The 24,309-nt window shown below is 41.2% G+C and overlaps 1 protein-coding gene across 1 annotated transcript in view; it reads left to right on the forward strand.

Moving 5' to 3' along the window:
* Positions 1–15,599: 15,599 nt before the first annotated feature.
* The window catches only part of vipr1b (vasoactive intestinal peptide receptor 1b), a gene marked incomplete at both ends in the record, with an annotated part of 35,598 nt that continues 26,888 nt past the window's right edge, over positions 15,600–24,309 (forward strand). Inside the window, 2 exons of the mRNA XM_080020366.1 lie at positions 15,600–15,675; positions 19,502–19,612. Coding sequence (XP_079876492.1) covers positions 15,600–15,675; positions 19,502–19,612 — 187 coding nt within the window. The remainder of the gene's footprint in view (positions 15,676–19,501; positions 19,613–24,309) is intronic.

Below are 24,309 nucleotides of genomic sequence, written 5' to 3' on the forward strand. Positions count from 1 at the left end.
TTTTTTACCTCTGCGGTAAAAAATTGAGAAAACAAAGAAGATTGAGGAGATTGACGTTTTCTATAAAAGTCGAAAATCTTCCGGGTGCCCCGGTGCAATTTCATTTTCCTGTTTCTTGAGGTTTTTCCAAAAGGGCTGGGTCGGCGTTCTCATTCACATCACACCGCAAAACACGGTCCCTAATTATGGTCTGTTGTGCTTCAGATTGAATGAATTCCTCAAGTTTTGACATTACTCTGGTCAATGCTCGTAATTTGACCTGATGAAGGTTCAGCTCAGCTTCCAGGCCATATTGAATATTGGATATTAATACCTCAGGTTAAGCCATAAACAAATTTTAAATAACTAGTACATGCCCATTCAAAATGTAAGACTTTCTAAGATTTTTTAATGGCACAGTTTAACAGAGAGATAACTGCCCCTGCATGCCTGGTCAAAATGGCACGGGCTCGCTGCACGGGAGGTCTCCAGTGCTCCGGCGTCCGACATCTCCAGCGCTTCCTCTCGTCCGTCTCGCGCTTCCCATATTGGATGATGATGTCACATTTATACAGATAGATAGACAGAGATTGCTTGAATTACAGATTTTATAACCATTAGGGAAAAGATTAGATTAGAAACAGCTAGTTGACACAATGATAAAGGAGTGCGTTGACTATTTCAGTGTTTGACTCCTGGAAATGCAGGACACTGATTGGAATGAGCCTGTGAGTTAATCTGAGAATAGACCTTCCTGATTGCTGTGGCTGCTGTGCTGTGTGATGGACCTGGGGGCGGCCTGCGCACCGGCGCAAAATGGCACTCATCACCTCCAAATTGATTCCATGTTTGCTCCGGAAAAAATATAATCGCAAAGGATTTCTTTTTTCCCCTATAAATTTTCCCCCCCGTACGTGCCATTTTTAGGCAAATCCCTCCATGGGATCCAATTTCAGCGGACGTTGGAGATGTGATTGACATTACAGCAGTACATTCAGTTAGTACAGTACATTCACAACCATTTACAAAATGGAAGGCTGTGGGAGAGGAATTTAAGAGGCATGTTAGATGCACAGCTTGTTCTACTTGTCCACTAGTACTGAATTTATTTATTTTTTTACTGTATGCCTTGAATTTGTGTTGGTGCTCTTACTGTTCTGCCTGCAACCACTATTTCTCTTTTTTTTTTTTTTATCTCTCTGTACTCTTTCTGAACAGAAAAAGAGGCACAACATGAACGTCTTCATCTGCGAATTTTAAGCAGAAATAAATATCTGCGGGTACTCCCCTGATTCACATGTTGCGGGCTCACGCCCAAGTTAACCAAGGTAACCTGATGTCACAAAAACATGGTGGACCGTGAACAAAGTACCCTTTGTATAGATTATTAGTTATTTCAACACGTATGATGTTGTTTTGAACTACTCTGTAGATTTGATGTTGTGTGAATGGAGAGGGCGCACAGCGGCGCGGAGAATCTCCGCGACTCCCTCTGCATGGTTCCGCCAGTGGGTGGCGGGAGGGGTGGAGGCACGGGGACGCACAGCGGAGTGTAATGCACAATTTGCGCTCTTGTCTCCCTCTCCCTCTTTCCTGCGGGTACTAATTCTGTTCTTAATTTGTTTTTGTTTTGTCTTAAAAACAGTAAAATAAATAAAATAACCATTAAGAGTACCATTACAGTACCGGATCCATAAGCCATATCGGTAAGATGTTAACTACCTATCCCTGCTACATATCTGTGAAATAAACAACATTCGGAAGATCCATCTTGATACTTTTCGTTTCGATAAAAGTATTCCCCAAGATAGTAGGTATTCCACATGCACCGATGCTTCTTCCAGTCTCAGAGACCTCTGCATGCAGAGCTCATACATAACACATAAGTGATGTCATATAAAAGCTGCATTATGGGATGCATTTTGTCAAATATCAATATTGGGCCATTCATTTATGATCATATATTTGACCTCATTTCACAATGCACCATTCATTATCTCCAATTGTTCCTTCACAACAATTTGTAGGCTCTCTGTATTGAGCGGGGAGCGGGGAGGGAAAAGCTATGAAGCTGTAAAAACATAAATAAAAATATTTTATAAATTTCTCCTCGCTCTATTCAAGTTAGGTGGGGCTCAGCTGGCTCCCATCCTTCCTGAATCAATGGCGACAATGGGACGGCATACTAATTATCTCACCTTCACCTGCACTTCCAGGCTGCAGATGGGGAGACGGAAGGTGAAGGAGGTGCGGAGGAGGGGAGAGAAGGACCTACTCCTATTGTATGGATGTGCCAGCTGGTTCTGCGATGAGGAGTTATATTGGAGCCATAGATAAACATACGAAAATGCGGCTCCACTTCAGAGCTTCATCAAACCGCAAGGCGTTGAATGGTGAAGTAGATGCAAGATAAGACTTTTTTTTCCCTTTTATGTGCAGCATTTATTTAAAGTGATAAATTGTGAAATTTTTGTTCCCATATTTGATATTCATGCCATATTTATTAAGCTTTTATTAAGCTTTATTTAAGCAATGCAGCTGCTGAACCTTCACTCATATTAGATCTACAAGGCCTCATTTAAAGGTTTGCTCCAACTTTCACTGCGGTGTCCAGACCAGCGCGGAGCTCGGAGCACCGTGGGCTGGGGCGGGACTTGGGGCTTTTTTGTTTAATTTAATTATGGAAATCTCGGAAAATAAAATAGATACATCTACTGATTTGTTTGTAGAAATGTGGAGCAGATCGCACGCCGCAGACTACAGTACAGGCCTATACAGACACACATACACACACGCACACACACAGAGAAAGAAACAAACGAAATTACATTTCCATCGTTTGCAGTTTTGTCACGGACAGTTGGTATCAATTCCTCTTTTTTTTAAACGATTTGTAGTCGTCGCTGCAGCCACCAGAGTATGTCACATGATTAGCTCTTAGCTTCGATGATAGCAGGTCTGGCTCCAGCCGTGGGTGGAGTTACACAGATGGGGGGGGGGCGGTTCTAATTAGAATGATGCCCTTTGTGACTTGTGATTAGGGCTGCAAAGCCGAACGGCTCATTTCACCACGTTTTCTGAAAAGACTGACTGAGTTGTCTCATTTCATGGTTTGTGCGTCAGAAGACCCGTCAGAGACCCAAATGTACAGTATGTGCACAAGCACTGAAAAAGTGAGGTTTTACATAACAGGTCCCCTTCAAAAAGATGTTTAAAAAAATTACAGGACTCCACCCAACACACATGATTTTACTGTATATCTTGCAACTTTAACTTCATCTAAAGATAAACTTTAATAGACTATACCTCTATATTTTATTTACTCTCTTCATTTGGGATGGTTCCAGATGCATTAAACCCGGCCGCTTGGCTGACGTTCCTGCTTTCCTCACGTACATTTTCGAGCAATTATTCAGCACTAGATTATCTTCAATTATCAGTGCAATGGGGAGGCAACCTGACACAAATGAAATGCCTGCTATCTTTTGCCTCTTAAGCGCCACAGATCGAGAAAGACGCCCGACCTTATCCAGGTAAAATACTTTGTGGGAATCCTCTCTACTTCTCTGGGCCCTAATATCCAGCCCCTACGGATGAGATAACCGGTGGATCAGTTACATATATACATGGGAGAAATATCTTTTTCCTCTCCGCTAATGACTCAGAAAATCGTCTCTTTGACAGAAAGCTTTCTCTTTCAAATCCATTTACGCAGTTTGACTTCAAATGGGTTTTGTCAATTCACATTTCCCCTGGTTGTGGTAAAGTAGACAATCTCTTGATTTTCCAAAGCTGCGATCAAGGTTAATACGAAAACTGGCATTACAAACCCCATCTTTAATGTCGCTCTAATCCATCAGCGATGATCAGCATGTTGGCAAAAATATAAACGTTTAAGCAATTATATGGCTAGGACCATGTAATATACGAAAACAAAAATGTGCAGCTTCCTGCCAACACTAGAAATTAGAAATTCAGATGCACATTTTCTAATATTAATGTAAAGCCATAGTAGAAATCCAGCTGTATGGCTCTATGCCTTCCTGGCTACTCAAACCCAAGTGATAAGACAATATAAACCATTCCAAATAAATACGTGACCACAGGCATATTGACCATTAAATTATAGTTTGTAGCTTTCAGAGATGGATAGAATGATGATTCAGATTGATATTACTGAATAGTTGAGGATGTAGAAGCCCGGCTAACCAAGTTACTCAGAATGTGAATATGAATGGCTCCAATGCAGCTTTTTAGACAAAACATCCTTGATTCTTTTTGTATTTTTCTGAACTTTAAACACGTCATAATTTCTCAAATTCAAGGTGAGAACATTCCCGGACGTACAGACTTGATAAATGTGAGCATTTTTTTTTTAGTTCTCTAAGATGGAAGCGAACTGGGACGGAAGGAAAAAGACGCCAAAAAAAAAAATGTATACTGAGCATTTCTAAGCATCCAACTTGACATGAGCCTCCGTGTCCATGGCTTTAAATGACCCTGCCTGCAGAAGCAAAGCCATTCAGCATGAATCAAGTTCATCAGCGTGTTGCAGATTGCGCTACGCTGTTCACTGGAGTGTGAATGCAAATAGATTTGAGCTGCCAAGCAGGAATGAAACTCTGAAAAGCTGGACGAGGAAGGACTCGGCAGATGGACGAGTCAAGATCTGAAGCTCCCGTTAAGCTAAGATCTTCTTCCAGGAATTGGATTATATTTGGCAGTCATCCGCTCGTGTCCTTCCTTAACTAATCGATTAATTGTTGTTTTGGTTAAGATAGGGTGACCCCCAAACAAGGTTGAGTGACTGAGAGAGCATCCCCGTTATGCACAGTGTTTTTTTCATTTTTATTTTGTACAATAAGGTAATGGGGTATTATAAAATACATTTAAAATAGTAACACAATGTTTTTACTTGCTTTATTTGGAGGAACGGGGCACAGGGACGCTCAATGGAGTCGCCTTTGGGAAGTGCCGGCCCTGCAACCACAGATAGACGCACACACACACACACACACATGCACACGCACGCACGCACACACACACACACACACACACACACACACACACACACACACACACAGACACACACACACCGCTTAAAGTACACAATTCACAGCGAGCGAGTGGGTTTCTAGAAATTTTCAAGAAATGATTTGTTACAAACTGTACATGCCGCAGACTCGTGACAGAAACGCGGCCACTCGCACGTACACTTTTCCGGTGGGAACTTTGTGCACAGCGTATAGCACCGCAGCTGCTTCTTGCTCTTTTCTGCCTGTATATACTGTATAATATACGTATATGCAGTTTATGTAAGGGCTGAAAACAAGTATTAAACTATTATTATTATTATTATTATTATTATTATTATTTTAATTGTGGCTGTATTTACACAAACACAAACACACACACACACACACACACACACACAGGGGACATCCAACTCATTTTGAGTCGTGAGCCCGATCGGTCTGAATGCCACTCCATGCGGACAGATGACTATTCAATTTGTTCAACTCTGATTGGAGGTCATGACCTAAAGCAGCCCAGTCAGTCGCCTTTTCAGGTTAATAAAGTTGGATTCAAGCGTATGACATCAACACATTTGAATCCGCTCCCACATTTCTGCTATGATTACAAAGTGATTCGTTTAACCTTTTTTTTTTTAATTTTTTGTATAATTCCATGAACAGCAATGATGTTGTGAATATTTATCAGGAAGATTATCTTAGAGACCCCCACATGGAGTTGTTGAATCAGTTGATTCACCTGCGTCAATACTATTTAGATCAAAATCTAGATAATAACTGAATGTGAATCATTTCATTAACCATCACCCCCCCCCCCCCCCCCCCTCTTTCCATCAAATCGTTGCGCGGACCGGACCGGTCCCCTCTGCGGGTCCCCAATCCGGGCCGCGGACCTGAAGTTTGACACGTCCATCCTGCTCTCTGGGTGGTGGTGGTGGAGGTGGGGAGGACGCTGAGCTCGGATGGAGCGCCGCGGCACAGTTCTCCTCCTCACATCCGAGCGGCCGGGCGCCCAGTACAACTGGATCTCCAGCGGCAACAAGTCTCGATGGACGCGGCAACGTGGTGCTGCTTCCCGCTGCTGCTCTGCTGCGCGCTCCTGCCCCAAGTAAGTGTCTCCCGCTCGGAGAAAAAACTGTTGGTCTGCTGTAGTGGAAACGGCGCGGTCCGTTCCGTGCGGAGGAACAGTGGTTTGCGGGGTTTTCTTGCGCGTCGCCAAGTTGCGGCAACTTTGCCGTAAGCGCGGGCGGGGTTGATCGTTAATTAGGACGATAATTCGCCAAAGTTAAGAGCGAACGACAATACAAATATACGCGTTATTTAAAGCGATATAAATAATACATAGTGATGTGGTCCAGATGTTTAAACGCACGCGAATCACATCATCTTTCTATCTATCATGCCAATGTTTTTAATTATTGTATAATACAATGCCAGTCAGCTAAATTGGGTGTTATCGTTGATGTGTTTGCAGCATTTAGAAATTATATATGTATATACATACAGTATATGTGTGTGTGTGTGTGTGTGTGTGCGTGCGTGTGTGTATATGTATATATATATATATATATATATATATATATATATATATATACAGTATGTGTATATATGTATATATTATGTGTATATATATATGTTTGTATATGTATGTGTATATATATATATGTGTGTATGTATTTATATGTGTATATTTATATATATATATGTTTATATATGTATGTGTATATATAGTATGTGTGTGAACGCAGTGTATTAAGTGTATAAGTGTATATACACACTTATACCACACTTATACATATATGTGTGTGTGTATGTATGTATGTATGTATGTTTTTATATGTATGTATGTATATATATATATATAGATATATATATGTTTTTACAATAAGAATTTAGACATTTTCCCCTAGTTTTAAGATACAGGGATTTTAAAGCTTGTCAAGTCAAAATTTGTCAAGAGTGACTGAAAGATGTGAAAACTTCAGTGTCCAAGTCAAAGTGGGTGTGGTGTATTTGAATAAAACAGTGTGAGCCTAAATTGAATGAATCATGGTCGGAACATGCTGTTGAAGCTCCGGCGCTCCGGCCCTGATAACTTGAATGGGAATGTGAAATCAAGTGTGAAAAGATGAGAGGCATCACTGAGGGATTCTCCCAATTTGTTTCTGATCAGCTGGTAAGATCCAAATGAGGTTTACGTCGGATTCATTTGAGGATACATTCACAGTTATCGAGATGCTTACTGATGGTACAGAGAGAGAGAGAGATCAATAATTAGACACAGATAGAGAGACTGGAGAGACTCGAAACAGGAGGGTGCGCCGCTTCCTACTGGCAACTTACTGTGGCCGACGTTACGCTCTCAAAAACTAATTTTTTAATCAAAGCCAATATTTCTCTTACTTAAAATATGTCCGGAGACTGTCATGGGAGTTTCTCATTGTCGAAACGGAGATGTTTTTGTTTTTTTTAAGGCTTAAACCTTTGCCCCGTTGGTCTGCATTAAACACGGTGACAAGCTGCAGCCGAGTGGCAGGTTTCTCAATGAGATGAACAGTTGTAAATTATGGAACAAACATTTTAGCAAGGCCTTTGTTGAGAAATAGCGAACCAATCCTTTCAGATACTCAAGTTCTTCATAAGCCTTCCCGGCCAGACAGTCTACGTCTGGTGACTAGTTTTGCGAATGTTTTGAGAATTTACAAAACATTCAATGATTCGGTTGACAGTGATCCTGATTTGCAGTTTACTTTAAAGTGCCTTGTGAGTGGTAATTATATCGTGCCGATGGCATCGCGACTCTGCAGAAACCTTCATCAAAGGCCCCTCAGGGTAGTTTGAATAATAACCAGGATGTCTGAAGGGTCAGGCTGCACGCCACTGGTTGACAACACGTGCGCGCCCTCTCCTGTCTTCAGAGTTGACGGATGGGTCCGAAAAACTTTTTCCCTCTTGAATATTTTTCTGACGAGGACTGTGACGTACCGGCGGTTCGACGGCGAATGGCAAAATGTAGTTATTGTGAGTGTCTTTGGACAAGATGATGTAATGTCCATGGCAATATGAAGAAATCGTCATCAGTTCTACAGTATCTGCCCTTGCTTTTAAGATAAGGGCAAGTAGAAGTGATGACTTGGGTCAAGCCTCATGGCAGATACTGAGGAGCCGAGGCAGATAGCCCTTGAACATGTATGTATGTACGTATGAGCTGTTTTTTATTTTATTATTATTATTTTTTAATGCTCTCAGAGCCGACCCAACGCGAAACTTCTAATGCTTCAACATAGGACGTCATTGTTGACATACTGCATTAATGGCCATTACAGGCGCTAGTATGTCAAACATTTAAACGTTTGCCGGTGCGTATCCCGGTTTATCTTTGCTCTTGGCTGCCGCCTTACAATAACACACCCTGACATGTTTAATGAATACATCTAGTTAAGCTATGTAAAGTCTGCGGCCTCGCAGAACTTCCCCCTGCGGTGTTACGTGGCCAGAGGAGGTGGAGGGACCACAAGCAGCTCTGGTGTACAGTATCGACTTCAGCGCATCCAGCAAACCCCCACATTTTTTACTGCACAAGACATATCGGCTGTATTTATCGTTTGAGATGCAGGGAAGTGTCCAATCTACGCACACACACACACACACACACATACACACACACACACACACACACACACCCACTGTGTTCCACCGCAAATCAACCCTGACTGTGACAGAGCAAAGTGATTAAACGGGGCGCGGAGGATTTAGAGCCCCCTGCCCATTCAAGTTTAGAACAGGAATAAACATGTTCCTCATCTCTGTCCGGCCACACACACATGCACAGACGCATGCACACGCACACACACACACACACACACACACACACACACACACACACACACACACACACACACACACACACACACACACAAACACACACACACACACACACACACACACACACACACCGTATCAGTGTCTCTTTTGACTCCTGCTGTCGGGGGTTTTATGCGATGGTTATCTTGTACTTTGTACAGGAACAGACCAGCAGGGCCTTGAACGGTCAACACTAAGAACCTGGCAAAAACGGCGAGGTTGTAATAATTCATGTAATTCGTCATTCCCAGCTGTAAAAGCAGCTCCGTGTTGATCAGAACAAGTTTCACTCTGAAAGCGACTTCTCGTTCAGAACAACGTTCTACTCTTTTTTTTGGGGGGGGGGGATTTGGTTGTTGACGGGTCATTCAGTTTGGTGACGTTCACTCAGTACGCCGGTGAAGCGCAGTAGGCGGGCTCAGGTCATAATGAGATGGAGGTGTTCACCTGCATTTGAATTGATGTGATTACTGAAAAAGCAGAGAGTTCGGTGGATGGCGTAGTCGGGTTATCGACAGAATCGTCATCGATATCGTCCGGGGAAAAAAAAGATTGTTATCGTCCGGGTGGGCGTGGGGGGGGGGGGGGGGACGCCGTAAACTGCCGGAGTCTCAGTTTACGGACAAAGGTGATCGAAAGCAGCGGCGGCGGGCGGTCGCCATGGTGTCCGTGGTTCATCCGCCGAAACAACACTTTCCGGGGTCAGATATATGCGGCGGAATCGCTGGGTTTTGCGATCGGCTGATCACATCCTGATTTCGCTGTTTACTCGAGTATATTTTTTTCCCCATTTTCCAAGTCTTGGTTCGTTTGGTTCCGTTGCTGTGACACACCAGCGCCTTGCCCTTTTAATTTGCCTCGGGCCTTGATTAAGTCCTGGGTTATTATTTTCAGTTTGTGGATTTGAAGAGTCTCTCGATCGCCCACTCTTTCGACCGCCGTGGCACCCCGACTCCTGAGTCATTTGAAATGATTTGTTCGCTACGGTCGAGTGGTTCAGGAGTCTTGGGTCACCATTAGCAGGCCGCAACAGCGAGCACGGTTCTACGTGTTTCTGACATTTTCTTAAGCGCTGAATAGCATCGTAAATGAATTCTAAAAAAAGGGGCCGCGACAGAGAAAAAGGTGGGGAAAACGCCGGTACTACGGCACCTTTTTAAAAAAAAAATTTTTCGTCTATGTCTTTTTTGCATGTCCTCTAGGCCTCGGGGGGAGGCCACTTCATCTTTGCGCGGCGAGATCACGTCACATTGATGGATTGCACAATATATCCGCGGCGGGGTTGAGTTGTGTCCACAGCGGAGGATAAGATGAGCGCCGCGCCGGTGCTCGTGCGCCGATGACACCTCAACATTTGTCTTCAGCGTCCGGGCCGGTGCGCAAATGAGCCCTCCCTTTTTATCAGAAAGTCTCGCTCTGAACCCTCACTATGTTTTTGTTTTTTTTGTTTGTTTTTGGGCGGGGGTTGCTGTGTATTCTGGCCTGACCCGTTATTCGAGATGATACACCATGAACTAATCAAACATCCCCGACAAAGAGCGACGGCTGATCCTCTGAGTCAACACGGTGCATGCTCCTCTACACATTCCATTTAAATGTCCATTTTCTCCCCCCGGGGACGAGACGCAAAAAACTTTCCCTGTTTTCTTATTGTTTATGCAGCATTAGTGCTGTTTGGGGAAGCCGCGGCCACCGGCTGGACTTCTCAGAAGCGATAAGACAAACGAGCGGAGCGCTTCTTCCGTGTAATCTGATCTAATTCATTGTTGGAATAGATTCACTCAGCCCCCTGTTGACTTTCCTCTGGTACAGAGAACACACACAGAGCGGCTTCAGATTTTCTGTGCATCTCGTCATTGTGCGTCGCCGCGTCTCCGCAGGACAAGCCTTTTCCCTCGCCCTCCCGCCGGAAAAACGCGTATAACCGTTGCCGCCGGTTCGCCGCCCCAATTGCCCTTTGGCAATCAAATTTCTGTTTTTGCCAAAAAAAGAAGATGAGAAAATAAGTTTGGGATTTGGCCCCGAACTGGTTTTCCCGAAAACGTCTCTTTCTGAGAGATAAAGTCAGGGACGACTGAAGCCCCGTTATTCATTTGGGGTGTTTTTGGTCGTCTGATCTGTCCAAATGTGGCCTCTACACCATTGCAGATCGGCCCCTTTTGAGTTTTTGAATTTGAAGATGAACAATGAACCAGTTGTTAAAAACTAAACAGGGCTCTGAGGTCATCCATCATAGTTTTCCCCGCTCAGGTTTTGCCAAACGACTGTAGTTTATCCATAGGTCTTGATTAGTCTCATAAACTAAACCCTGTGTGTAGTGACACGTTGACAAAATTACAAGAGGATTCTTTAACATCGTTAAATTACAGTGAGAAATGCCTGTCTGGCTGAAAGTGCAGTAAATTACAAAACAGCATCAGTATAAGCGGCACTATGTACATGTACATAAACTATGAGAGAACAATATCCAAATTCTTCACTTTAAGCTTCTACATTTCGGGAAACAGATTAATACACTAGGTCATGAGGAACATGAAGGTGTTTTGTATGCGCTAGAGTGAGTGATCACTGAATGAATCAATGAATCTCGTAGAGATGTTGATCTATTTTGCAAGAGAGCCCCGAGAAAAAAAAAATGTTTTCAATGTTTTTCAATTTTTCTGGCCCATTAGCTGGAAATTGGTGGAAAATCTCCCTCCCTGCATAATTCAGCTGAACAGCGCTGTCCGCGCTGTGCGATAAGTAGTTATATAAATCGCATTTTGTGTCAAATCTTCCATGAATGCTGTTTCCTGTCATTATGTATTTACAGAGCATTATTCAACATAACACTGGTGCTCAAGCAGTATTTGTAAATCATAAACTGTGAGATCACCAATGCCACTTGTTATTTATGAGTAATATCGTGGCTTTCTTAAACAGAAGCTGATTGGATTATTTTGGTGAAGTAGTGGCTTGGCCACTTTTCTATAGTATAATTTACGTTTATTTTCGCCCAAATCAACCTGAGGGGTTTTCCCTAAGGTGATGAGAAATTTATTCAAGGCTGTATACTGTATATACGGTACCTAACTTGTAACCTGGATGGCTTGGATTGCGCTTTTTAAGTGTCTGAATGTCTTTTACAGATGTTTTTTACGGTGTTACTTGGATTTGTATTTATTATATTCCCGCACCATCAAAGTACGAGGCACATCAAACAAGTTTTTTTAGGTACGATCTTATTTTCCGCAGCTACAAGTGGACACCTACATATTTCATAAACTGTGTATTGATGATATTTTATATTATAATGATATGAGTTGGATTGAACATATCCTGGCATAAAATAAACTGTATTTGCGACAATTTGACCCTCTCTTAGAAAACATGATGAGATTGAAATTGCAAGTCGGTGTGTGCTTCGTATCAGTTTCTTTTAAAAAAGGTGTTTTTAAAGGAACGCCATTTAGTATATTGTAAATGGAGCGTGCAGAGCATTTACTTTAGGTCACGCAAACATTAACAAAAATGTTATTAATTACGTGTTTATGCGTTTGGAAATCGCTTGCCAGGGTGCTTTTGCTGTTTTTATTCATATCTTCAGCATCCCTTTAGCAATCATAAAAGTTTAAATATTGTTCCATCGGTAATTCTTGCTGTGGAGATGTGAAGGAAACGTCATGTCCTGTATTGATCTTGTATTAAACCGCGTTCCACTGATTGGTTGAACCGCATACTATTTCCGTCTGATCCAGACTCCACCGACCGCCAGTGGCTGCTGACGTACATTAGAAGGGCTCGACCGTAACAGTTGCCCGGTTGCCCAGGGCAACTGTAAATCAGGCGAGCAAAAAACTTTAAACTATGACAGATAAACAAATTCAAACAGGACAAAGTTAGACTTCATTGAAGATATTGAGGGCTGGAGTGCTTCCCCTGAAACAAGATCAGTCAGTTAAAAAGAAATAAAGTGAAATATGACCCAATTTTTTTTTTTGATTTCATTAAATTAATTAAGTTTCCCTCTACTTGATATCACTTTCTTAATATTGAAATGTGGGTTACATATTGGATCATTCATCAATTATAAAATGATTAAAATTCAACAACCTGTCTGTTGAGATTCCAAGAGATTCCAAGAGCTGTTGTCTTGGGAACCAACAGCTGATGCACGGCGGCCGGCTTGGCAGCCGGTTAAGGTAAACGGTGTGGGTGTGGAGTTGTTGCCGGCCTTGATAAGCACACATACGTTTCATGGAAGATTTTAAGTGGGCTTTTTGTTTTGCTGGTTCATGCCCGTGCCATGGTATATTATATAATTTGCTATGGAGGTCATTTCATGATCTCACGTGTATTATAAATCCAAGTGTAGCTCCTTCTCAGCCTGCTTGCGTCTTATTATGGCGTACCAAGCCTCTCTTGTTGGTTGTTTATTAGCTTTTTTCTATTGTGATGGATGGTCAGACTGCTAAACAAGTATGTTAAGTTTACCCGAAACAACCTGGAGACTTTTTTATTTATTTCTTTATTTTTTTAAGCCACAAATCTCACCAATCTCATCCACAGAGCGCACCCCGGAGGCTGCCTCCCCTCGGCTTGTTAGGCGGCGGACGTTGTTTTTTTTTCTCTCCGAGCTTCGTCTCATTTCGCCGGCTCATTACGCCGGCGGTGCACACTCCATCGCGCGGCCCGGCGCAGACGTCGCAAACGACGTCGCAAACGAAGTCGCCCGGTCGCCGCTTTGCGTGTTGGGCTTTCGCTTCGTCGCGGCGGCGGGCGGCGGCGGCGCGCCTCCCCCCTTTTCCCCCGATGAGCGATGTCGTGAAGTGGTTGTGCAGCACGGGTTGGGGATCAGACGCGAGACCTAACGGGGAGTTTGCGTATTCACCACGATCGCTCGCTGCAGGTTCAATATTAATAGTGCGGTGATGTGGGCTGTGGAAGGGATACACCCAAAAAGTACAAGTCCACCTCGAGCTGGAGAACACAGGTGTGGGTGTGCATTTATGTGCTGTGTGGGGTTTTTTTTTGCCCTTCACTGACTTTGTGTTTTTTAAGTATGTTGCTGTACTTAAGGGCGTGCGTTTCTTAATGTTATAGCTGGATTGGGCGAATTGTCTTGCAATTCCAGATCGGTTTCATCTCGCTCTCTCTCTCGCTCTCCCTCTCTCTCTCACTCTCTCTCTCTCTCTCTCACTCTCCCTCTCTTTGATTCTTTTGCTCTTTATCAGTCTGTGGCTCTCCCAATGCAGCAGCTCTGTCAGCTTCAGTTTGTCAGCCGCGGTTGACCAAGACGAACAAACGCTGTAGATTACTCGGCCTTCTCTCTCTCTCTCTCTCTCTCTCTCTCTCTCTCTCTCTCTCTCTCTCTCTCTCTCTCTCTCTCTCTCCTTCCTGATCCATTTGCATGATACCATCAACAGGCCTCAGAGTGAGTGCTGTATGGATTGCACACATATAATATTCAGTATCATTGGTTGGTTATTACCATAGTGTGGCGTATTCAACCATGACAATGAAGATGGAATAATTGGTAATTACGAGCAAATATCTCCCAAAAACAAAGTCCGAGGGCCTTATCAAAGTCTTGAGAATGCCACCCATTTTCTTTTTGCAAGATTTTGCAATTCAGTTGTCTTTTATTTATCCCTTGGAGGGGGGTGGGGGAGATTCCCGGCGTTGCACAAGCTCAGTCGGGAACATGAAGTAAGAGGACACATACAAAATTCACAGATGTCTAGGTTCAGGAATATAAATAAGAAATAAGCAGCTCAACAAAATAAAAAGTCAAGAAATAAATAAACAGTGTATAGTTGTGTTCAATGAAGTGCAAAACTGAATAGTTTATCAAATATAAGTATATGGAAATGTTTAAAACACGCCCTGTACTTCACTTTGAGTTAACGTACAGTCAGCCAGTCGAGTACTGCTCTCTGCAAACTGCTCTTTATACTGTTCATACATTTTATTTCATTTTTTATTTTTCAATCTTTTTATGATTCCTGAAACACCTGAACACCCCCCCCGGGTAATAATACAGTCCTATCTCATCTAATCTCATCTCGTCTCATCTCATCTCATCTCGCCTCGTCTCATCTCGCCTCATTTTATCTCATCTTATCTCATCTCATCTAATCTCATCTTGTCTCATCTTATCTTATCTCATCTTGTCTCACCTCATTTTATCTCATCTCATCTCATCTCATTTGATCTCATCTAATCTCATCTCATCTCGCCTCATCTGATCTTATATTATCTCGTCTTATCTTATCTCATCTCATCTTGTCTCACCTTGTCTTATCTCATCTTATCTTATCTCGTGTTATCTAATCTTATATTTTCTTATCTCATTTTATCTCATCTTATCCAATCGTATCTAATGTTATTTTATCTCATCTCACCTCGTCTCATCTCATTTTTATCTAATCTTATCTCATCTTATCCTAGCTCATCTCATCTAACCTTATCTCATTTTATCATATCTTATCATATCTAATCTCATCTCATCTTGTCTCATCTTGTCTTATCTCACCTCGTCTAATCTCATTTTATCGTATCTCATATTATCTTATCTTATCTTATCTCATATTATCTCATCATATCCCATCTTATCTCATCTCATCTCATCTTATCTCATCTTGTCTCAGCTCATCTTATCTCATCTTATCTCATCTCATCTCATCTCATCTTATCTCATCTTATCTTATCTTATCTTATCTCCTACAGGTGATGTCCGTGCACATGTGTGACATGGTGACTGAGATCGAGCTGGAGAGGGAGCGGTGTGAGAACAGCACCTCGGGGAACGTCACCTCAGGTTTTCTTCCACAAACACACTTCTCTGCTGAACTTTAAACGTATTCATGTCCTGTTTGTTCCAGAGACATTTGGAAAAAATAGGAAATGAATACGCAGAAATGCATATCTATGGAATGGGACAGACAAAGAGAGCTGTGAATTCACAAACCTTTTTAAGCGTTGGAAAGTACATACTTAGCCTCATTTTAATCTGCACATTTAATACAAAGTAGAATAGTATGAGTAAATATTCGTATTTCACTCATTTTACAACATCCAGTACTCGGTAATAAAAGTACCTCATTGACGTTTCTACTTAAGTAAAAATGTAGTGCAGTAAAAAGTATAGATATTTTTATTGAAAGGTAGTAAAATTAATTAGTAAAATTCAAAGGCTCGGAAACGGAATATACTTAAGTAAGTACATATTTTAAAAATATACTAAAGTACTCTTCAACAATGCTCCTGCCACTCTGAAGAGCAAATAAAAACTTCCCAAAATCCCAAATGGATAAACGCAAGGAACATTGGGAAGGGACACATTTATGTCTTTTTACAGTATATGGCAATAAGAACAGAAAGACACAAAGGAACGGGGAAATGGAAACATAGAAGTAATAAAGGACAAATGTTTAAACATAAAAAATATAACTAAATAATTGTTCTCTCAACACGGATAATTGCTCTCTCCAATGAGCTTTTTGGGGCGTTGGAGTGTGTTTTTCGAGAGGGGTCCTCACCAGTGGTCGTTTCCCACGGTGTGTGGGGTGAAGCCTGACATACACCAGCTGCCGGGAAATATCCCCCATTTTTATGTCCCTCGTCGTTTCTACGATGACACGGATGCATATGCACGGAGCTGTCGGGCTGGAACTTACGGCTGCTCACAAACACGTGTATAATCCATTTATTAGCGATGTGACCTTTGCGGTGGCCGCCGTACCTTCCTGTAGAGGAAGCGGCGGCAGATAGGGAATTCATGACTGAAAAATGACGCTCGCTGAAGAGATAAGGAGGAGGGAAAAAAAGTGACCCGGTGTAAATAGTTAATGACAAGTGTGTCCCAGGGTCTCCGAGGTTCGTTAAAAAGTCAGAGGGAGTGAAGAGTATCTTAAATTGAGTTTTAAGTCTGGAGTTTTATATTATAGGGATGTCACATTTTCTGCTTCTAATTTAAAAAAAATAAAACAATCATAATCACCCACCCCAATGGCATAAATATACAACATTTGAATTAATTAAAAGTCATTAAGTTTACTTTTTCTATATTTAAAATACACAATTCTATGTTCTTTCTATCATTGGGTCTTACTTTTGTACCAGTTTTTGTTTTAATTGAGCAAAAAAAAAAATTTTTTGATGGTCTAAATAATGAAATGCAGAACACGATGACCCAATGGTCTTCACTCGATAGCATTTTAACTATTGAAATTTAAGTTGTAATTATTTTATAATTGTGATAGATTTTGCTGATTGTCACATATAGCTTTTTAAAAACATTTAGACACAGTAGGAATATTTAAAATTGACATTACAGGGACGATCCTTTCTGTTTTATACCCTGCCTGCTAAAAACAGGACAGGTAAAAATAAAAAGATAAAAACGATAAGACATAGATAAGACGATATATTTTGTGGTGGATGCCTGCCATCCGACCTTAGGCACGCAACGTTATCATTCAAGGAAAGACTGAGCCCTTGGGGATTGTTTGTCAGTCAATCGGAATCATCGAGGCGCGGAGCCTAACTGCACAACGCTCAGTGGTCCTTGAAAAATAGTTTTGGGACGGGGGACTGTCTGTTATTTTAGAACATTTTTCACATGGTGTTACAGGCGAGGTTGCAGCTACACCTGCAGAGATTTAACTTGGTTGTCGTTGGTTTATTTCCTAACTCACTGCAGACGATAGGTCATGCATGATGTATTCAACTCTTACCCATAGCTGTTTGGCAAACATGCAAGATATCAAAACATCTTTACATATTCTTTGAATGTCTTTAAAAGAATCCACACAATGAACAAAGAAGGCCTCCCTAAATGCACAGTCAGCTTACTGCAAATAAATTATTTCTCCTTATATTATTTATATTATTTATTTATTTATTTATTTATTTATTTGTTTGTTTGTTTGTTTTCTCCACAGAACCAAATTTTTTAAATTCTTTACAATTCAGATTGAGGCAAAATGTTATTTTTCTCGTCGTTTCATTTAAATATGAGTATCACACGGGCTACATAATCTCTTGAACTTGAACTTGAACCTTTACAGTATTTCATCATAGTGTGGGGAGAGCTCCGATTGCATTATATAGAATTTATGATGATGTCAAAGCTATTTAACTACATTTTCATTCAGAATATATCAATCAAATATCAATATATCAGCCTTATAAATGTCCAGCAACACTGCGTGCATATTGAATGACTCCATATGGGGTCGCAACCCTAATGTTGACAATGTCTGAAGTAAGTTATGTCTGGAAAGTGCTAAAATATGAAGAAGCGGAAGGAGGGGAATGGAGTTGGAACGGATCGGCCAGTGGAAGATTTCGAAGCCTGATGTGGGAGAGATGAAGTGAAAACTGCTTCGACGTGACATCTAGAAACGTACTGGTTTTCTCTGTGTTGCTTAAGTCTATGTCAGACCTCAGACGGCACTCAGAACTTTCGGGGGAGTCTGGTTGAAGGATGCCTGCAGATAATTTGCACAGAACTTTATATAAAATGGTCTCATGGGTTGTAATGGGCGCTTTCACGCTGGCGCAAGACATTCACGGGGCAAGAAAAGGAATCCACTTTAACTTTTGCAGAATTCTCCAAGGAAAAAACACAAAAAACCTTGACCGAAACCGACTTTTGTCGCTCTTGCTGCAATTTTTCCAGGCCACCGACGAAAACTTTGTGTAATTTAGTGTCCCAGCACTGGATTCTTTGTGATTGAAAGAGTGATGATTATCTCAACAAATGGCTTTCCAATCTTGGTAGAGTGGTGATGGGGTCTGAAGCTGAAATCGAACTTCACATTTTCTCTTTTGCTGTGAACCTAAGTAATAGCCTGTTTCTTGGTGTGCTGCTCTCAAACAGTTTTTTTTCTTCATGGGTTATTGCAATGATCCCAGCATATCTACCCCACCATATATATACATTTGTTTTAAACGCTGAAAGGCCAAAATAATGTCCAGCTGGACATTATTACATGTACATGCTTCACAGGCGGAAAATCCACACATAGATATCAATAGAAGTCTGTAATTTTCAGAATAATTGCAATTTTGTGTTTTTATTTTCTCCTCATCTTTCTTTAGTGTCTCAATCTGATATCATGTTGATTGAGTTCCTCGCAGAGTGTCACAGCTGTCCTGCTTCTGTTGGGGTTGTAAAAAAAAAAAAATGCAGGGTTCATGTTAATGAAAAGCAACTTGATCCCTATCCATAAATGCATGTGATCTTTCCGAACACAGATTGGTACAGTCTGCGAAGCCTCCAAAACACAAACAAACTTACGTTTGTAATCACCTTGAAATTTCTGTCAGTAAACTTAACTTTATTATTATTATTATTATTATTATTATTATTAGAAATAATAAAAAAATATGTTATTTGTTATTATTATTATTATTATTATTATTATTATTATTATTATTATTATTATTATTAATAATAATAATAATAATAATAATAATAATAATAATAATAATAATAATAATAATAATAATAATAATAGTCATAGTCTTATAATAAGAATTACTATTATACTTTATAATTAATTACTATATACTATTATGTGTGTGTGTGTGCGTGCGTGCGTGTCTGTTTTTCTAATAGTAATATCTCCTCTTGTTAGGCTGCCAGGGGATGTGGGACAACATCGCCTGCTGGCCCTCGGCCAAACTGGGAGAGGTGGTTACAATAACATGTCCCAATTACTTCAGTTATTTCAGCGACCAGAACAAAGGTAAATATTATTTTTAATACACTGTATAATGTATTATATGAAATATGATATTGAATCCACGGCCTTGTAGCGTTTTGGTTGCACTGCAATGCAACGATGTTTCCTCTGCAATCAAATTAATAATTTACCTCTAAAATGGTATTTTGTACTAATATTTCCTCCTAATACTAATATTTTCCTTGGTAAGGCCTCCCATAATGAGAAATTGTCAATTTCCTCCCTTCCTTTTTCCATTTTAAATAGTCCGGTTTCACGGCTAAGATGCATCAAGGGAACAGTTTGCGACCAAATAGACCCACAGGTGTCGTGATGGGACATTTGGCTGTGATGTTGTTTATTGCCCCCGGGGTTGCCTGAGAAACTTTTAATTATTTCCATATTTCCCATTTGTTTTGCAGCAGCTACTTAATGTTTGACAGTCATGGTTGTGTTTCTGTAATGAACATTATGTTCCTATAACAGTTCTATTGGCGCCAAAACATAATGCATCAGGAAACACATTCAAACGGCTCCAAGAGGCTGTTATTAACCAAAAAAAAACAAAGGAGATTTGGTTGGTTGGTTGGTCTTTATGGGGTACAATTTCATCTATCTAAAATACCAAAGCTTTCATCGATTTTTTTTTTTTTATGTGTTTATTGTTTAAAGTCAGGAATGTTATCTGATTCTGACTTGGGACATTCCAATGGAGTGTTCAGTTCAAGGCTTTTTCATCGGAGGGTTCAGCCGATGGTTTCCAGATTGTGTGATTTGTCCAGCGAAGTGACCATTCTTCCAGTGTCAGGAGAAGTGTTTGGGGCTTTCCTCCTCTTTGTTTACCCGCGGATCACGGATCAATGGATCCCGAGCGCTCAGTTGTGTTTGGAGTTTCGAGGTATTTTAAGTATTGTTATTTCCTCAGAACAAGATTCACTTCTAGGCAATTTTTTATTTATTTATTTTTTTAACCTTTTCCCGTTATACAGCGACGCCCTGTTTCACATTCATATAGTTACACAACATGTACAGACACACAGTGATCAATAGAATACAAAAGGAGCCATTGCTTTTGCTCTGATTTCTATTATTATTAATCTTATTGGCAGTTTTCGGGCTAAAAGTATCTGAAACAGGGCAACCGCGGTACACACAGACCTGGTTGAGGTCTCATTGGAGCCGGACATTTCAGACATCTTTCAGTTCAAGTTTCATCAGTACCGATGTCAATTTGGAGCAGAAATGAATGAAGTAGAAGAACATTATAATAACGTAACGCTATTTGTTATAGGAGTGGCCTGCTTTGTAACATCATCATCCGTGAAGTTATATAAGTCCAAGTTTTGTCTCTCAGAGGTCATTCGCATCCAACGACTTGCTACTTGTGGACTGCATAGTTTTTGTAACTGTAACTGGTTCTGCGTTTCACAAAACCCCGAAAACTATAATCAGCCACAGAAGGCGTTTTTTCATTGCAGGAAGTTCTAAGAACCTTTGGAGGAACCGTCTCTTTCTGTGTGTTTATTTACGGAACCTCGGAAACCTTTAATACGTACCTTATATGACTAAACTGGACCCCATTTATTGCTGCATGCAGCTATATTTATTATTATTATTAGTCTTGAGATGCTTAAGCTAAGTCAAATTCCAATATTAATAGAAATTAAAGGATTTTATTATTTATTCTTTTTACCAGAACGTGATCACAACCATCTTAAGACGTTTTAGATATTTAACACACTGTTTTCACTGGGCAGACATGCGTACAAATGACACATGACACATGACCATTAAATGTTCCAAAATAAATAGCACATCACAGGTGTTAAGAAGGGAATTCAATTAAAACACGTGTCATTGGTATTTTCCCGATACAAGTAACGCGTGGGAACATTCCTCCAAGCGGTGAGGTGTAGCTGCTGCTTCCAGGCAGAAAAGCTTTTGGTTTCACTCTGTTGACAGATGGAGCGATAATAAAAGGAATTGGGTTTGATAGGAGGGTTAAGTTTGTAGCTGTGTTATTGGGGTTATTAAAAGGCCACGGAGACCTCACAGATGCTCCAGTCGATCAAGGATTCCTGCTCAGGGCTCTGCACCTCTGAACCGTCTGCTGAGGAGGAGACTCTGGAGGCATGTGAGGCTGGATGTACTGTGTGTGTGTGTGTGTTCAACTGCAGATTGTTCCGACCCCATTTGGAAGAAGAATTAGAAGAATCTTTACTGATCACAGGACACGGCACACTATAACACATGCATCCACATACACGCACATGCTTTTTGGATGGTGGCGGGTGAAATGTGGCCTCTGCATTTCACCCAGCAGTGGGCGACATTTGACGACGCGACAGGGGACCTGGTTCCAAATGTCCATCGCTGGTCGGACGATGGTGATGTGTGCATGTTTTTGGTGGGGGTCCTTACTGATGTTAGATGGAGGAAACCCCATGTGAGCACGGGGAGAACATGCAAACTCCACACAGAAAGGCTCCTAATTGGGAGATTAGGAGCCCGCCAGAGCACGGTGCCAGCAGCACTCCAGGCGGGAATCGAACCCAGGACCTTCTTGCTGTGAGGCAGCAGTGCAACACAAACTCAGGAGGCTGTAAAATGTCTTCTCCGCATTTTTCCCACCGAGGCTTGTCCTTCCTCCGGGGGGCAGGCCAGGAGTGGTGGGCAGCTTACAGTACAGCGCCCGGGGACCAACTTCAACCGCTGGTAAGACAATGTTTCTTGTGCATTATTTTAGTGAGGGTTCTTACATGGAGGAAACCGCAGCACGAGGAGAACATGCAAACTCCACACAGAAAGGCCCCTCATGGGGAGATACCCTCCGTAGCGCAGTGCCACCAGTGCCCCAAGTGGGAATCGAACCCAGGACCTTCTTGCTGTGAGGCAGCAGTGCAATGCACTGTGACAAATTGCAATTTCTTTACTCCTAAGAACCGTGCTGAAAGTTTGACTAGTGGTTAAAATATTCCTGCCTCACCGTAGGACATACTGTACGTTAGCTATGAAGCTTCCTGCACTCACTTCCAGCGAGGAGTGGGACTTCTCTTTTGGGAGCGAATGACGTTGAAGTTTCATGGTCTGAGCTGCACAATGGAAACATTATGCTTTCAATGTTTTGTTTTTTTGTAGCTTTGTAGATTTACATAAATGCATTTGCATTTTGTTTTTTGCATGACGTTCCGTTGAGTTTGGTGAAATGAATGAATTAATTTGTTTTTGTTGGCACTGGGATGCGAGGGACCTAAATTATCACGGTGGCAAATTTGCATCTTGCCTGTTATCCAAAAGCGTGAAGTTACAAGGACTTTAGTTCCTGCGGAAAGGGCACTGAAGCGATGGTGTAATCGCTTCCCGTGCAAAATCATTCACAAAAATGATTCCTTTTCCACCCCAACAATATATTTTTCAAGTGTTGAATCTGCCAGAACACCATCTGCTGGGAACTCCCAATAGGTTAGGACAGCTCTACACCTCTTAAATCCAGGTGAAGATTGGAGCAGTTTCCTAGTCCAGAAAGTTGGAAAAAGTGCTTTTAGGACAAACTTTACGCACATTCGGAGTCTAATACTTGATGTCCTTATCTGTTTCACTAAATCAATTTTAGACACAGAACATAGAGTTGGAATTGGGCATCACACTCTTCCCTCCTCTTCATATCTAGTTACGGATACATCAGAGGGTAAACCCACCTCGACTCGGTTTAGCCGTCTTTTTTGATTGGTTTTATATATATCACTCACCTTTCTCATGACTCAGGTCACGCATCAACAGATGCATGACACACGTTCAGGAATACGTCAAATGTGGGTCAAATACGCATTATCACCAGACCAGGTTAACGGAAAGATGTTAAAATACAGTTTGGACAAAACCTTGCTGTAAGTCTGCAGCAGGTCGGCGGATAGATCCGTGTTGAAGTAGCCGTCATGGATTGTTAAGCGAGGCACACGCACCAAGTGTTTCAGAGAAACAGAAACAGTCGACTGCGCTTCGAGAGAAGAGTGCATGTGCCACCCCCCGCCTCTCAGTCCACTGGAGCAGTAAACACTGAGCAGCCGCACGTTGGTTTGAAGGGGAACCCAAATCCAATACCGCCAGGGCACGGCACCCACAGAAATGCAGCCGCGGTATTGCCAGTACATTATTCAATACTCTAATTATAACCTTTATTTGTCGAACAACTTTCATATGTGACAATAATAATCGGTAACAATTATTGTTAATATTTATGAAATTTCAATTGAGTTTAATTTAATATGTATGTATTATTATTATTATTATTATTAGTAGTAGTAGTATTACTATTATTATTATTATTATTATTATTATTAATAATAATAATAATAATAATAATAATAATAATAATAATAAATTAATTAAATAGTTCGTTAATTTGTTAATCAGCTAATTAATTAATTAATTGGTCCAATTAATTATTTTATTTATTATTACTATTCTTTTTAATGAACTTTCTTTTAAGAGAGACTGTTTATTTTAAAGCAATCAAGTACCCAGTATGGTTTAGATAAGGGCAAATGCACCAGTACGAAAAAATTATATATACTAAGCTATAGCCCAGCTCAGCTGAGTGGCAGTGCTTGATGTGCTCCTTGCCACATTCTAGGACGGAAAACATTTTGGAGAGGCTTAAAGTTCCTCTGGAGCCACAGCGCTGAGAAGCGTGTGAGAGACTTTGTAACAAACCACCATTT

The sequence above is a fragment of the Zeus faber genome (assembly GCF_960531495.2).
Source record: "Zeus faber genome assembly, chromosome: 19".
Taxonomy (NCBI): domain Eukaryota; kingdom Metazoa; phylum Chordata; class Actinopteri; order Zeiformes; family Zeidae; genus Zeus; species Zeus faber.